General features: G+C 38.3%; 1 protein-coding gene across 1 annotated transcript in view; it reads left to right on the forward strand.

The window, feature by feature from the left end:
- Positions 1 to 14,332, forward strand: part of LOC133071009 (complement C5-like) — a 46,340-nt gene that overhangs the window by 18,581 nt on the left and 13,427 nt on the right. Inside the window, 12 exon segments of the mRNA XM_061163227.1 lie at positions 491 to 683; positions 1,989 to 2,151; positions 4,405 to 4,434; positions 4,437 to 4,474; positions 5,982 to 6,011; positions 6,013 to 6,074; positions 7,467 to 7,614; positions 8,211 to 8,228; positions 8,852 to 8,968; positions 10,047 to 10,173; positions 11,321 to 11,436; positions 11,923 to 12,108. Coding sequence (XP_061019210.1) covers positions 491 to 683; positions 1,989 to 2,151; positions 4,405 to 4,434; positions 4,437 to 4,474; positions 5,982 to 6,011; positions 6,013 to 6,074; positions 7,467 to 7,614; positions 8,211 to 8,228; positions 8,852 to 8,968; positions 10,047 to 10,173; positions 11,321 to 11,436; positions 11,923 to 12,108 — 1,228 coding nt within the window.

Raw genomic sequence — 14,332 nt, forward strand, 5'->3', positions numbered from 1 at the left:
AGAATTCAATCAATGCCACATGAAATTAACTTTCTAATCCTGAGAAATCCAAGTGAATTTCTTTTCTCTATTGTCTAATGTTATTTCCCTGCTTTTTAATATGAATACTTTGTGAGCTAGCATAACTTGTATTCTAGTACTCTGTATTTTCCCAGACTATTGCCGTGCCCCGAGGAAGAGTAATTTACTAACTGATGTTTTGGTTAAAAATTCCAGACAGAAGCATGATCCCTATCTTCACTTCTTATAGAGGACTCTATTAAGTGTTACCCTGGCTGCGACTGATTAAAATAATTTCCGTTTGCCTCTTTGAAATATCATCCTTAGGATGAAATGCTGCTTTTCAGGGCACTGTCCTGGCTGTATCCCAGGTAATAAAATTTTGAGAAGTAAAACACATATTGTTAAATGTAAGAAAAATTGCTAATTTGAGTTAAGTAAAAAACATTAAAAATTATGTTGTATTAAATAATTTTAACTGTTTCAGCAGATATGTTGTCTCAGCACCTGATGTATTCTATGTTGGAACCTCTGAAAATGTAGTAATTCAAATTCATGGAGACACAAAATCATTTCCAGTGACCATTGCTGTTAAAAGTTATCCTGACAGAAGTTTTACATATTCTTCTGACTAAGTTAATTTATCTCCAGAAAATGAATTTCAAAGCTCTGCAAGCCCAACTGTATGTATTCTTCTTATAGTTGCTTTTTATATGCCAAATGTTTCTTTATAAAACCCATATGTAGATGGTGCACTGATACTTTTTACATATGTGGATAAAGATGTGGATACATCACACTACTGAGGTCACTGGTTAGTGAGAGATAAGTGCCATATGATTTTACATGCAAGTAAGCCGGAAATGTTAAATAGAGAATCTGCTTCTGATTTGGGGGCAATGTAGAAAAATGTAAAAGTTTGAATGAAGCAGATAAAGGTTATTAGGTGAAAAGATTTGGTGACATGAGTTGAAAACCAAATCAACCAACACATGTATTTGTTTTAAAATTACACAATAAATACTAGAAAGAGATAATTTAGATACTTAAATATTATTTATTAGGAGGAAAACAAATGTTAATGTATAGAGACATAAAAATAGGTTTGACTTGATCTTAAAAATTCAGAGAAGTTAGTAGAGAACATTTTGAACATTTGTTTTCCTAAACCATATTTAACATTCTAGTCCCATGGTTTTCTAGAAAAATTAATTTTTTCCCTAACATATGTATCTATCATAGGCTTTTACTACTTTCTGTTTAGACTTGAATCAAGCAAATGTTCTTCCAAACAAATGTGCTAACGATGCTCAAAAACAAAATGTCAAAATTCTATTTCTATAAAATATACTGATCATATGCAGTGTACTTGAAGAGGGCTACTTACTAATTATATAATGACCAATGGACAAGAAAATCATCATGAAAAGAAAGATTTTGATTTTCAATAAAAGTCTAGGTATAACTAAATAAATGTAAGAGATATTTTATTCACTTATACTACCATGTGATAAGTGATTTAGTCCATTTTCTGATATCTGATATCTGAATCCTCCCATTCTCCCTCTCGTCCATTGCTGATCAACTTTTGAGCTCTTTAATGTTTCTTAATGACTTTTGGTTATCTTGTCTATTAAAAATTGAATTCTTTAGTGATTGTCATTTTTAATAGACATTTACCCTGGGTCAACTGTTTAAAAGTGATTGTTTCAAACTAAATTTGATAAGAAACTAAAATACAGAGGTGTTTGTAGAAAAATATATTTACTGTTTAATTTTATAAAATTTTTATATGTTGCATATAGATAACAACTCAAGTCATTTTCATAAATACCTAAAAGACATGTGTTTTTATTATCTTATATATTTATATTTAGATGTTAGTTGATAACATATGATTGATATAATCATGTTTCATAATTAATATAATAAATTATATTATCTTAACATCTCAATTTTATAATATTCATCCATTAATTTTTTAACAGATACAACCAAAAGACTTATCTGGAGGACCAAATGCAATTTCACATGTATATTTAGAAGTTTTATCTACTCATTTTTCAAAAGCAGCAAAAATTCCACTACACTATGACAATGGATTTCTCGTCATTCAGCCAGACAAATCTATTTACAATTCAGATCAGTCAGGTATAATAAAAGAGAATTATAATTTCTGGGGGGAAAGTGAGACGGCCTGATTAATGGTATTAGGACAAGTGGTTTATTTTGTGGTGAAAAAATGGAGTTAATTTCCAGATTACACCATACACAAAAGTAAAGATCTGACAAACTAAAGGTTAAATTATAAAACAAAGAATCAGCAAAATATGAGTATAATTTGGAGGTAGAAAGACCTTTGCTAGAATGATGCCAAGACTCCTTTCAAAATAGTTTTTTAAAAAAACAAGGTGATGTATTATAGAACTTAATACAGAGGCTGAATTTTAACTTTACAAAATCTAATTTTTAATTCTCAATATCATCTTCCTCTATAAAAATATTTCAATTTCATATTAACATTGAAAATTGTGAACTACATTGCAAAGTTCATGTAGCTGTGTCTTCCTCCTTGTTTCCAGTTCGAAATGGTTTCAGTCTTCTTTTGGGAAGAGAGGTCTTTAACTCAAAATGGGAAATAATCACTAGCTAGCAATTTAACTGAATTAATTGATTATTACTTGAGCAGTGGCTTTCTAGCTGAGTCCAGAAGGAAGAGAACAGAAGACAGGTAAGAGGGTCATTAAGGATGGGATAAAGGAACATGGCAGTTTTCACATCTGATAGGACAGGAAGAAAGGGCATCAATCACTGGGTAAATTAGTAGAACACAAGTCAGTTCAGTTCAGTCGCTCAGTCGTGTCCAACTCTTTGCGACCCCATGGACTGCAGCACGCCAAGCCTCCCTGTTCATCACCAACTCCCGGAGTCCACCCAAACCTGTGTCCGTTGAGTCGGTGATGCCATCCAACCATCTCATCTTCTGTCGTCCCCTTCTCCTCCTGCCCTCAATCTTTCCCAGCATCAGGGTCTTTTCAAATGAGTCAGTTCTTCGCATCAGGTGGCCAAAGTATTGGAGTTTCAGCTTCAACATCAGGCTCTCCAATGAACACCCAGGACTGATCTCCTTTAGAATGGACTGGTTGGATCTCCTTGTAGTGCAAAGGACTCTCAAGAGTCTTCTCCAACACCATAGTTCAAAAGCATCAATTCTTCAGTGCTCAGCTTTCTTTATGGTCCAACTGTCACATCCATATATGACTACTGGAAAAACTATAGTTTTGACTAGACGGACCTAAGATGGAGATCACCGACATAATTTTAGCATCAGGTCCCTGCCAGTACACAATTAACCTGGCTCTAGGCTGTCAGAACTATTTCCTAGACACATGATCAGAAGTACGTGTATCTAAGGAGATACACGTGCTTCCATCCTATGCACGTGTGTGCATGCTCAGTCACTCAGTTGTGTCTGACTGTTTGTGACACCGTGGATTGTAGCCTGCCAGGCTCCCCTCGTCCATGGAATTTTTCAAGCAAGAGTATTGGAGTTGGTTGCCATTTCCTCCTCCAGGGAACCTTCCCGAACCAGGGATCAAACCCGAATCTCCTGCATTTCCTGCATTGGCAGGTAGATTCTTTACCAGTTAAGCCGCCTGGGAAGTCCACCGAAATTTGTTTTCCTCCCTCTCCTTAGATTTTAGCGTGGGATAGGGTTGGCCTTGTTCAAATTTGATGCCTCCAGTAGCCTTCCCTGAATGTGCAGGCCTACTTTGTTGTTGTTTAGTTGGTAAGTTGTATCCAACTCTTTTGCGACCACATGCATATAGCCCACCAGGCTCCTCTGTCCATGGGATTTCCCAGGCAAGAACACTGGAGGGGGTTACCAGTGAACCCGTGTCTCCTGCATTGCAGGATTCTTTACCGTTGAGCCACTGGGGAAGGCCTCCATGTACTCCAGTACTTAAACATGCAGATTTTTTATTAGAGAACGCTTCATTAGTTTCTGTCAACACAACTTACTGCTTATGTTCTTTCTCCTCTACTCTATAATTAATTCCAATACCAGTGAGCTGCAGTCTTTCATATCTATCAGTGGTTAAAAATACAAAGGGTTGTATAAAACTACTTTTTAATAAATTTAATAATATTTTAAATGCAAAAAGAGAAATATTTATAAAGGAACCCTGTCCAGGAAATTTTTGGTGAAAAGAATATTTTTTTCCACTTTATAGTTCATGTGCAACATCCTGATTCATCTTTCCCTTTAAACTTGGATTTACTGTTTTGGACTTTCTTAAATTTACTTTTAATTTCATGGCCCTCATATTGTAGGATTATTAATAATGTTGTCAGCTTATGAGTTGAACAGAGTTTCTAATAATGACAATTTTTTTCTTACAGTAAAAGTTAGAGTTTATTCATGGGATGAAAACCTAAACCACTGCAAAAAGAAGTTATCTTAACTTTTATAGTAAGTATGCCACTAATTTAAATCAAAATTTAACTATGGCACTTTCATTATATGAATAGCTTTCATTATTATATACCAGTAAAGTATGGCATTAAATTACCCACTATTGAATAGCAGGAAGTATATATTTAGCATCTATTGTGGGTACAACATGGTAATTTTACACTTCTGTTATCCTGACTGACTTTTTTTGTGTGTAAATTTAATGTTAGTTGAAATTCATTTTGATGGCCCCATTAAAGAACGCCTTTTGGTGGCATTCTTTATGAAGTGAGTCATATTAGTTCATATCCTCTTGTTGTTTGTGAAGCATGGGCAGATGTGGTGAGGATTGTAGCAGTATAATTGTGGTACCAGTGAGAAATGCATGGTGTGCGTTATATCATCATGACAACCTTATAGGATCAATATAATTATCTCCTGTTTATAGACAAAAAGACTGAGGCTTAGAGAAGTTAAGTAGCCACTGAGGTTATACTCATAATTATTAGCTGAATCAGGCTTCAAATCCAGGTCTGTCTTTCTCCAGAGCTTCCACACTTAGCCTTTCTTGATTTACTTGGGGGATTATGGGATGTGTCCTTCATAAGCATTTGAGTTCAGAAGGGCAAATAGGCACATAAAACACAGTAAGCCAAGTAGGGGATGATGTAGGACCAAAAGCAGATCAGCCCGAAAGAAAGGAAGTGCTGGAGATAATTATTAGATTACTCTGGAGGGAATTATGAAAGGATGAGAGCAGGTCCTGAGCTTGGTCTTTAAGACCTAGAGAGGCCTTTAAACCATTGAGAGGGTTTGATAGAAGTTGGACCACGTTTTGGGTCATACCTTAAAGGCACAGAGGTTGGAGCCAGGAAGAAGCAAGGTATGGAGATGACCATGGCAGTGTGTGGACTGACGGCTGCCAGGCCTGGAAACTCCCGGGAGAATCAGGGTCAGCTTTGGTGGATTATTTTACATTGTGGAAGTTCTTGGAGGGGACAGCAGGTTCAGGTGAACTTGTCATAGAGGTAAATGGCCCCACGGAACCCATTGTTCCCTTGTTAGAATTCCCCACAGAGAGAAGACATTGAACAGGTTGGAAGCCATTGCTGTGGCATTGTCCCAAGGTGATCTTGAAGACAAAGGGAGCCCAGGAAGTCTTTCGGGCATGGCATGACATTGTGTAAACAGTGTTTGAAAATTATCCTGGAGGTCCTGTTCAAAGAAGAAGCATGGTGGAGAAGAACCTCACTGGGAGTTTATTCTAAATATCTACTGTACTTCTTTTGTCTGTTGAAAATGTACCTTTCTGCCTTAGACATTAGTCTTTGTTAACAAGCTTGACCAGTTGACAGCCATCGCCTCAAATCCACATAAACACCATATGGGCTTAGTTTCAGCAAAGTTTCGTAGAGCTTAGTGACTATTTCTACAAGAACCACCAATTACATATTATGCTCAATGTGTGACTTCTGTACTTAAAGATTGTTTTAAAAAATGAAACGTTTTTCCTTTTCATTCAAAGGATCCAGAAGGGTCAGAAGTTACTGAGACCAGAAAAAAAAATTTTTACTGGAATTATCAGTTTTCCTGACTTCACGATTCCACCTAATCCTAAGTATTTTAAATGGTTTGTTGGTGCAGTTGTTTCTCTTAAAAGCAGTGACGGTAACTGGGTTACTATACAGTCTGATGGAGCCGTCAACATGCGGCTGAAAGATGCTGATGTTTTGGTTACTCTGAACATGTCGGTGAATGTCCTTCCTACCGAATGGAAGGTGGCACCTGCTGGGACCCTTCTGCATTGAGATGGGGGCGGGTACTGATACAATAACTGCCAGCTATAAGCACCATGCTGGTCTGTTTATTCAATTTAGTGAGCCTCTTCCGCAGCAAAGTCCAGGCACCAGACACTGTGGCAGATAGATCGTGCCCCTAAAATGTTGAGCATGAAATACAAAAGAGGAAAAGATGTGCAAATGGAAGATGTCTGCTAGCAGTGTTTAATATTACATAGATGCTTTGGAATTTTCTCTGACATTTATTCTTAGAACTTGGATGATATTCTGAGACGTGATTTGAGGCTTTTATATTGCATAATGCCTTGAAAATGTAACACTTCAAAGCAGTAAGGGAAGTGACATTTATGGATCTCCTGTTATGTGCCAAGCACTTTGCTAAGTCCTATATCATTCCTTTTTTCAGTATAAGGAAATTTAGGCTCAGAGAAATGTATAAGCTTATTCAACCACACAGCCTTTAAGGTGGAGCTGAAATGGAAACCCAGATTTCACCAATGACCAGATTCATCCTTACTCTTTCCTTCTATAATATAATGCTGCCACTCAAACACTGGCCTTAAATTGTAAAATTTCCAAAGCTATACAGTTATATTATTTTGATAAGTTTAACCAGATTAAAAAGTCCTAGAAATGATGCCTTGATTTTCTAGTATACTATATAGTATATATATTAATATGATTAAACTTTAAGATTGCTTCATTAACTGTGTAATCAATGCCACTAAGTGAAAAATATTTTCTAGCTTAATATGTAATATAGTATACTAGAAAATGAATTAATAACCTAAATTTCAGTATATGTACAACTTTTCTTAAAATGAACTTTTTGTTTATGATTTTAAAACATTTTTCAAATATGGTATATTAATTACATGGTGCATAAGTCTGAAACTGCTGTCAGAATCATCTAAGCATGGAGTTGTGGCCAAGAGCTTTGGAACCGGAATGACCAAGTTTAAATCCCAGCTCTGCCACCTTTTAACTGTGTGTTCCTGGGCAAGCTATTTTACCTCTCTGGGCCTCGTTTTTCTGATAATAAAGTGGAGATAATAATATAAGCTATTCTCTAGTATTTTGGTGAGGATTCAATGTGTTAACACATGTAAAGCACATACCAGTGTCTATATGAATGTTAGCTACATCACTGGGTTGCATTACAGATATATTATTTGATGATATCTAAAATTTTAAATGTGTCGCTTTCACAGGTATGGTTTATGGACAATTAAAGCTAAATACAAGGAGGACTTTACAACAACAGGAACTGCATACTCTGAGATTAAAAATCGTGGTAATTTCTCATAAATTATTGAGATTTCCAATGTATGTTTTTACAAAACCACTCTCAATAACTTTGTTGACGAAGGACTCGTTAAGAGATAAAGAAAGGGCACTGAGGAGTGGGGACAGAGAGGGACTGGGAGTCGGAGCCACAGACCTGGGATTCACGGCCTGGCTCACCTCAGTTCAGTCACTGAGCTCTCTGGGCCTTACGTTCTTATCACCGTTCTGCAAAGGTCAAGTTCTATAGGAAGGTAGGATTATGTAATGTTCCTGCAAGATTCATGGTTCTTTGACTCCCTTAAGGAGGACCTAGTCTGAACTCCTCATCTAAAGATGAGCCCAGGTAAGAAGAATCAGACCCCGGGGAAACAGGGAGGCTGATCCAGGTTCTCATAGCAGCTTTGTCCACTTGAGAATGAGAATGCAGAATGCCCCCTCTGAATCCCAAGCCAGTGCTCCCTCCTACCAGTCCTAAAAATTGATCATGTGTTTGGACAATTACGGGGGATTCCCTGGTGGCTCAGATGGTAAAGTATCTGCCTGCAATGCAGGAGACCCAGATTCGATCCCCGGGATGGGAAGATCCTCTGGAGAAGGAAATGGCAACCCACTTCAGTACTCTTGCCTAGAAAATAGTATCTGCCATGGTTGTGGGAAGTGGGTTCAAGGAGATTTGCCTGAAGGGCATTGGCTGATTCCAGTCTTACTGTTGTTTAACAGTCTTACAAGCAAAGAATCCTAAAGATTGAAATATCATGGTGGCTGTTTAGGTGACTATAACTGTTTAGGTATTAAAAATATGATATGAAAGTATTCACTTCTTATTTGTTAATGTTAATTGATCATATAACTTAATTAAGAAAAGTGGCTATGGAATTGATCGAATAGGCCCAGAAATCACACTTGGCAGATAAGTTTATGGGAACACTGGCTTGCCTGTTTAATATTTAAATAAGGAAAGTTAATGTTTTTCTTTGACTCAAAGGAAAAATATGAGGCTAAAATAAAAACAACAGCTCCAGTACACGTTAGGAAGATGTGGTGTCGCCCCTTTTGCTAAAAGTATCACTTGGGAGACACACCTGCGATGGTGTGTGGAAAAGTGTGGCCTCTCACAAATAGGAGACCTGGGTTCTAGTTCATTTCTCCACTAACTTGCCATGAACCTAAAAACTGTGGGAAGTTTGAGTAAGCTTTTTTATACCTCTGCGATTCAATTTCCTCATTTGTCATAGGAATAAAAATACATCTATATCTCATTACAATAATTGCTTTATCAAAAAAGGGGATAATTGTATTCTTTTAAAACAGGTATTCTTACAATAAGAATGTAACTGAAGCTAAAGTTTCTGTTTCTTTTGGGATAAGAGAAAATTTAAATGACAGCAGAAAAGAAATGGTGCTTGAAGCAACACAGAAAACAAAGGTAAGGAAGAAATCAAGTTACCTTCATAGAAATGGAGAACTGGGGGCCAGTTCATCATAATGTAGAGATTAAAAATGAGCTTTCACCCCCAAGAGTTCACAACACCAAACAGAACATAACAAAACCACTAATACTTGGGACTTTGAGAAGTTCTAGAAACTAGAAACTAGAAAATTTGCAGTGATGTTTGTCTTCCATTTTGAGGCTTGAGTTTGCAAAAACCTACTCCCAGAGGCAGTTTTCTGCCTTTGTAGACATGGTATCCTGGACCTGAGATGAGCTTCCATCAGATAGAGACTGCAAATTATAGCCTCAGTTTCTGAACAGGATGAGACGAGGTTTTGGATCAGAGATTTTCAGCCCCACCCAGGGTTATTTCTCCATGACTGGAGGCTTCAAGCTTAAAAGAAATGACCCAAATATTAATCAGTTAAAAATATACGCCATGGATGTTGATGTATGGCAGAAACCAAAGCAATGTTGTAAAGCAATTATCCTTCAGTTAAAAATAAATAACTTTAAAAAATATGTATGCTATAGAACATATGATACATATAATATAATATTATATGTATTATTATATAATACATTATATAATAATACATATAATATTATATAGAACATATAATACAAGCTTATGCTTTGTATTACCACTAGCTGTAACTATAATGTCATGTCAAGTGAAGATTTTGCAGGCTGATGAAAGCCTATTTGTTAATCCCTAGCAGTGAATTAGAGAAAGCAATGGCAACCCACTCCAGTACTCTTGCCTGGAAAATCCCATGGACCGAGGAGCCTGGTGGGCTGCAGTCCATGGGGTCGCAAAGAGTCAGACACGACTGAGCGACTTGACTTTCACTTTTCACTTTCATGCATTGGATAAGGAAATGGCAACCCAGTACTCCAGTACTCTTGCCTGGAGAATCCCAGGGACGGGGAAGCCTGGTGGGCTGCCATCTATGGGATCGCACAGAGTCGGACACGACTGAAGCGACTTAGCAGCAGCAGCAGCTGCAGCAGCAGCGAATTATTCTCTAATACTGTATCTTCTACATTTTTGTCCTCTTTTCAAAAACAGTTGATTGATGGAGTTGCACGATGCATTTTTAACACATCAGAAGCTATCGAAAAACTGTCATATAAAAGCCTAAAATATTTAAATAACAAGTATCTTAATATTTTTGTGGAAGTCCAAGAAAGTACAGGTGAGTTCCAAACTGATCTATAAATTCTTTTTTCACATTTCTTTCTTTTTCCAAAGTTCAGATAGAAATCTGCAACTTATTATTGGTGGAATGTTGGACAAATACAGTTACCAGATATGCTCTACCAAACTATTATCCATCAGCTCTGTGCAGGGGAAATGCTCTTGAAAGACATCTTTCTGCAGTGATGATCCCCTACTTCCACATGTAAAGGATAGCCTTTTAAGTCATTGAAAAAAACAGCTAATGCTGGTACCAGACAATTTTGCTTGCAACAAACAAATGATATATCACAATTATTCACATATGAAAGCATTCCTGAGTCATTTGAGTGTTTGCTTACATATTATTAAATATGTAACACATATTTTCTACCACACTACCTGGTAAATTTTTGAATGTTGCTTTGGAAATGATAACCAACTGTTTCACAAGTGAGTGTCTCTTCTCACAGGATTATTGACATTCTGCTCCGTTACTTGAAAAAAAGGGAGGGAGGAGGGATGAATGATCTGATTAATAGTCTGGAACAGGATGTGCTAGGCTTAGTCACTCAGTTGTGTTCGACTCTTAGCAACATCATGGACCACAGCACACCAGGCTCTGTCCGTGGGGATTCTCCAGACAAGATTACTGGAGTGGGTTGCCTATCCCTTCTCCAGAGGATCTTCCTGACCCAGGGATTGAACCCAGGTCTCCTGCATTGCAGGCAGATTCTTTACCAGCTGAGCCACCAGGGAAGCCCAAGAATACTGGAGTGGGTAGCCTATCCCTTTTCCAGAGGATCTTCCCAACCCAGAAATCGAACCGGGGTCTCCTGCACTGCAGGCGGATTCTTTACCAGCTGAGCTACCAGAGAAGCCCCTGCAGCAGGATACTGTAGTTGAAATTGATGAATGAGCATCTCACCAACCTCATGCAAACTGCACTTTACTGGTTCATGGAATGACCAGATTCTTTCAGATGAACCATAGCAATAATCTGAACTTAGATGCACAATTGCACATGAAATGACCAAGGGTTTGACAAATGGCATGTCCTTATGCAAATTAAGAAATAGAAAAGAAGAGAGTGGGCCCCTGCGCAGATTAATGGACTACATTGTGCTTGTCAAACTCTCGGCTTGATCAACCTGTTGTTCCATTAGGTAGACTCTTCCAATAAACCAAACTAACTGGTGTCAAATATGTCCTGTCTCCTTACACACTGGATTTGGTTGCTACTTCTCTCCTCCTGAAACCTGGGATTCCATATTCCATAAAGGTTAGATGATTATAAAATCTATTATGTTGAACAGACCATGAGGGTGTTCACTGTGGGGGTGAGGAATAGTACAAGCCAATCACCAAGTCTGTGATGAAAAACAGCAGTCTAGACATGGTAATGATTTCACCCAGTCAGTGGCATGGTTGAACGCGCGCTGCACACACACGTACACACACACAGGCACGCAGCTTACATATAAACACATAGCACAGTGTCGTGTTCTTATTTAAAAAGCAATGTCTGTGAAGTAATTAGCCTCCAACTAATAAAAAAATTTAAAAAAAAAAATTAAAAAGCAATGTCTATACATTGAATTGAATGTAATTCATATTATATATCCCCGGAGTGGTTAAAGTACCAACTTAAGAGAACCACATTTGACTACTGAACTAAATTCTGCCAACGTCTTGCTTGGGGCATAGTCTAGGTTTTCCTGTTGTAAGAAGCTCAACATTAACTACTGAGATGAATTTGGCCCAATAGGTCCAGGTGAGGGATGCATTCACCCATTTCGTAGGAGGGATTACAGTAACCCTGAAAGCAAGAACAGTGGATAAAACTCAGAAGACGACGGATCTGGTTCCAAGAAAAAGCACAACAAATTATATTGATGGAGTGGCTTCGTTTATGGTTAATATTCCCTCTGATGTGGCAGCTCTGGAGTTTCACGCGAGCCAAATTCTCATTTGTTGCATTTTCTAATAGCCCTTCAGTCTGTGTGGTACCTAGTATACACGAAAGATGAGGGAAATTTTATATGTAAGTCTAGTGAATTTCTCTGAAACTTTTGACTTGCGGACACAAGAAATACAACTTAATGTACTGAGTATCACATAAAGGATATGAGTTTGTCAATTTTATATTTTAGAAATAATTTCTTTCTTCTTATGCTAAATAGTGCTATTCAAATCTGGACAATTTAGAGTAATAATTGCCAGTGGAATACAAGCATACAAATAGAGTCTTCTCCCATCCATTATTTCCAGCTATTGCCATTTCTCCTTCAATTCACAATTCACATGCTAAGTCTACTAAAGAATAACCTACGTTCTCTTTTGGGGGGAACTGTGTATAATCTGGTGTGGCCCCTGTGACTCCACATTTCCTTGCTTTTTATTTTTCTTCTTTGTTCTCTTCTTTACAGTGTCCATTTTGAAGCCGTAATCCCTAACTTGCCCTCTAAATGAGGGTGATCCTCAGGGTTCTATTTAGACTCTCCTCTCTTCCTACATGACATTTTTCTCCCTCGTTCCCATAGCTTATACTGAAGACTCACCCTAAACACTCAAGATTCTTACAGAACTGCCTCTTCATATCTTTTTCTTGCTCTTTTGAAGAAGCATAAACATCGCTTTGTCCAAAATCGAGTCCTACCTGCCAAACTCAAACCTGGACCTCCTCCCCCTGCCCTGTTTTAGTGAATGGTCCCACAGCCAGCCAGTTCCTCACCCCCCTCCCAGTCACTGTCCTCACTGTGCAAGGGAATGGAGTGATTTCTCTGATACAAACCTCATCTCAACTGACCTTGTCCTTGCTCCCCTCTCCAAACTCATTAGTCACCACTCTTTCTGTAACACTTCAAACCCCAGCTACCCTGGACAGTTTGCAGCCCCCTAATGTTCTACTGCCTCTTGCAGTAGAGGCCTTTTAACCCACCTTAGATGCTCCTTCCCAGTTCTTTGATTCTCCAACTCCTACATATTTGGGGGTCAGCTATTAAATCACATCCTCCAAGGAGCCTTCTCTAACTACCCTCTGCTGATCAAGGGAGGTATTCTTACTCCATGAAAGTCTCGTGGCTTTCAAGTTTCTTGAGGGCAAGAGCTGTGTCTGTCTTGTTCATCTTTGTGTCCCCAGCAACTAGCATAGCTCCTGACACACATTAGGGAACATAAAATGTTGACTGGCTAAACGCGTATTTCTCCTTCCAAACCTACACAAGAGCCAAGTCTCCTAGTCTCCCTCTACTCTGATGGCATGAACTGTGTTTTCTTTGTTTTGTTCACTAGTTGTCATATTACCTTCACTAGCAAACAATACCAAAGTTTGCAGCTTCAAGAGAAACACAGATGGTTCCAGTCTCTTGTTCAGGAGCTGGCACAGCGTAACTCTTGTATTTATGAGCTCCCTACTACCCTGTACTTTGCCATCATGAGCAGATGTTAACTGTCCTAGATTCTTCTCCCTGTTCCTTTCCTGAGAACTAGTGAGATTATTCGCCACTATTCCCATCCACAACCAACATTTCTATTAACTTTTAACAGCAACTGCCACATTCCTACCAACATTTACCCTCTCCTCAAATTCCTAATTCCTACTAGCCTATGGCAGAAGGAAATGAGTCAATAAGTTGGCATGTCATTTAAGAAAGAAGGTCAACCCTAGGTCTAGGATCTTTTCTCTCTCTCTTTTTTTAAAAAAATGTTTATTTTATTTATTTATTTTGGCTATGTCGGGCCTTAGTTGCAGCACATGGAATCTTCATTGCATCATGTGACTCTTTCGTTGTGGAGATGGACTTTCTACTTGTGGGGTGTGGGCAGCGTGTGGGCTCCAGCGCATGTAGGCTTCAGCCTATGTGTGGGGCACATGGGCTCCCCTGCTGTGGCGCACAGACTCTGGAGCATGTGGGCTCAGTAGTTGCAGCACAGGCTTAGATGCTCCACTGCATGTAGGATCTTAATTCCCCAGCCAGGGATCAAATCAGCTTCCCCTGCATTGCAAGGCAGATTTCTTAACCACTGGGCCATCAGGGAGGCCCCTGGGATCTTTCCTCTATTTTACTTCACTGGACTCTTCCACAATTAGGCTAGACATTCACATATAATTTTATTATTTTTTAAAATCAGTAGCCTTTCTGTAGTTACTTGACAACATAGCTTATCATGATTAA

This window comes from Dama dama, chromosome 16, assembly GCF_033118175.1.
Source record: "Dama dama isolate Ldn47 chromosome 16, ASM3311817v1, whole genome shotgun sequence".
Taxonomy (NCBI): Eukaryota; Metazoa; Chordata; class Mammalia; order Artiodactyla; family Cervidae; genus Dama; species Dama dama.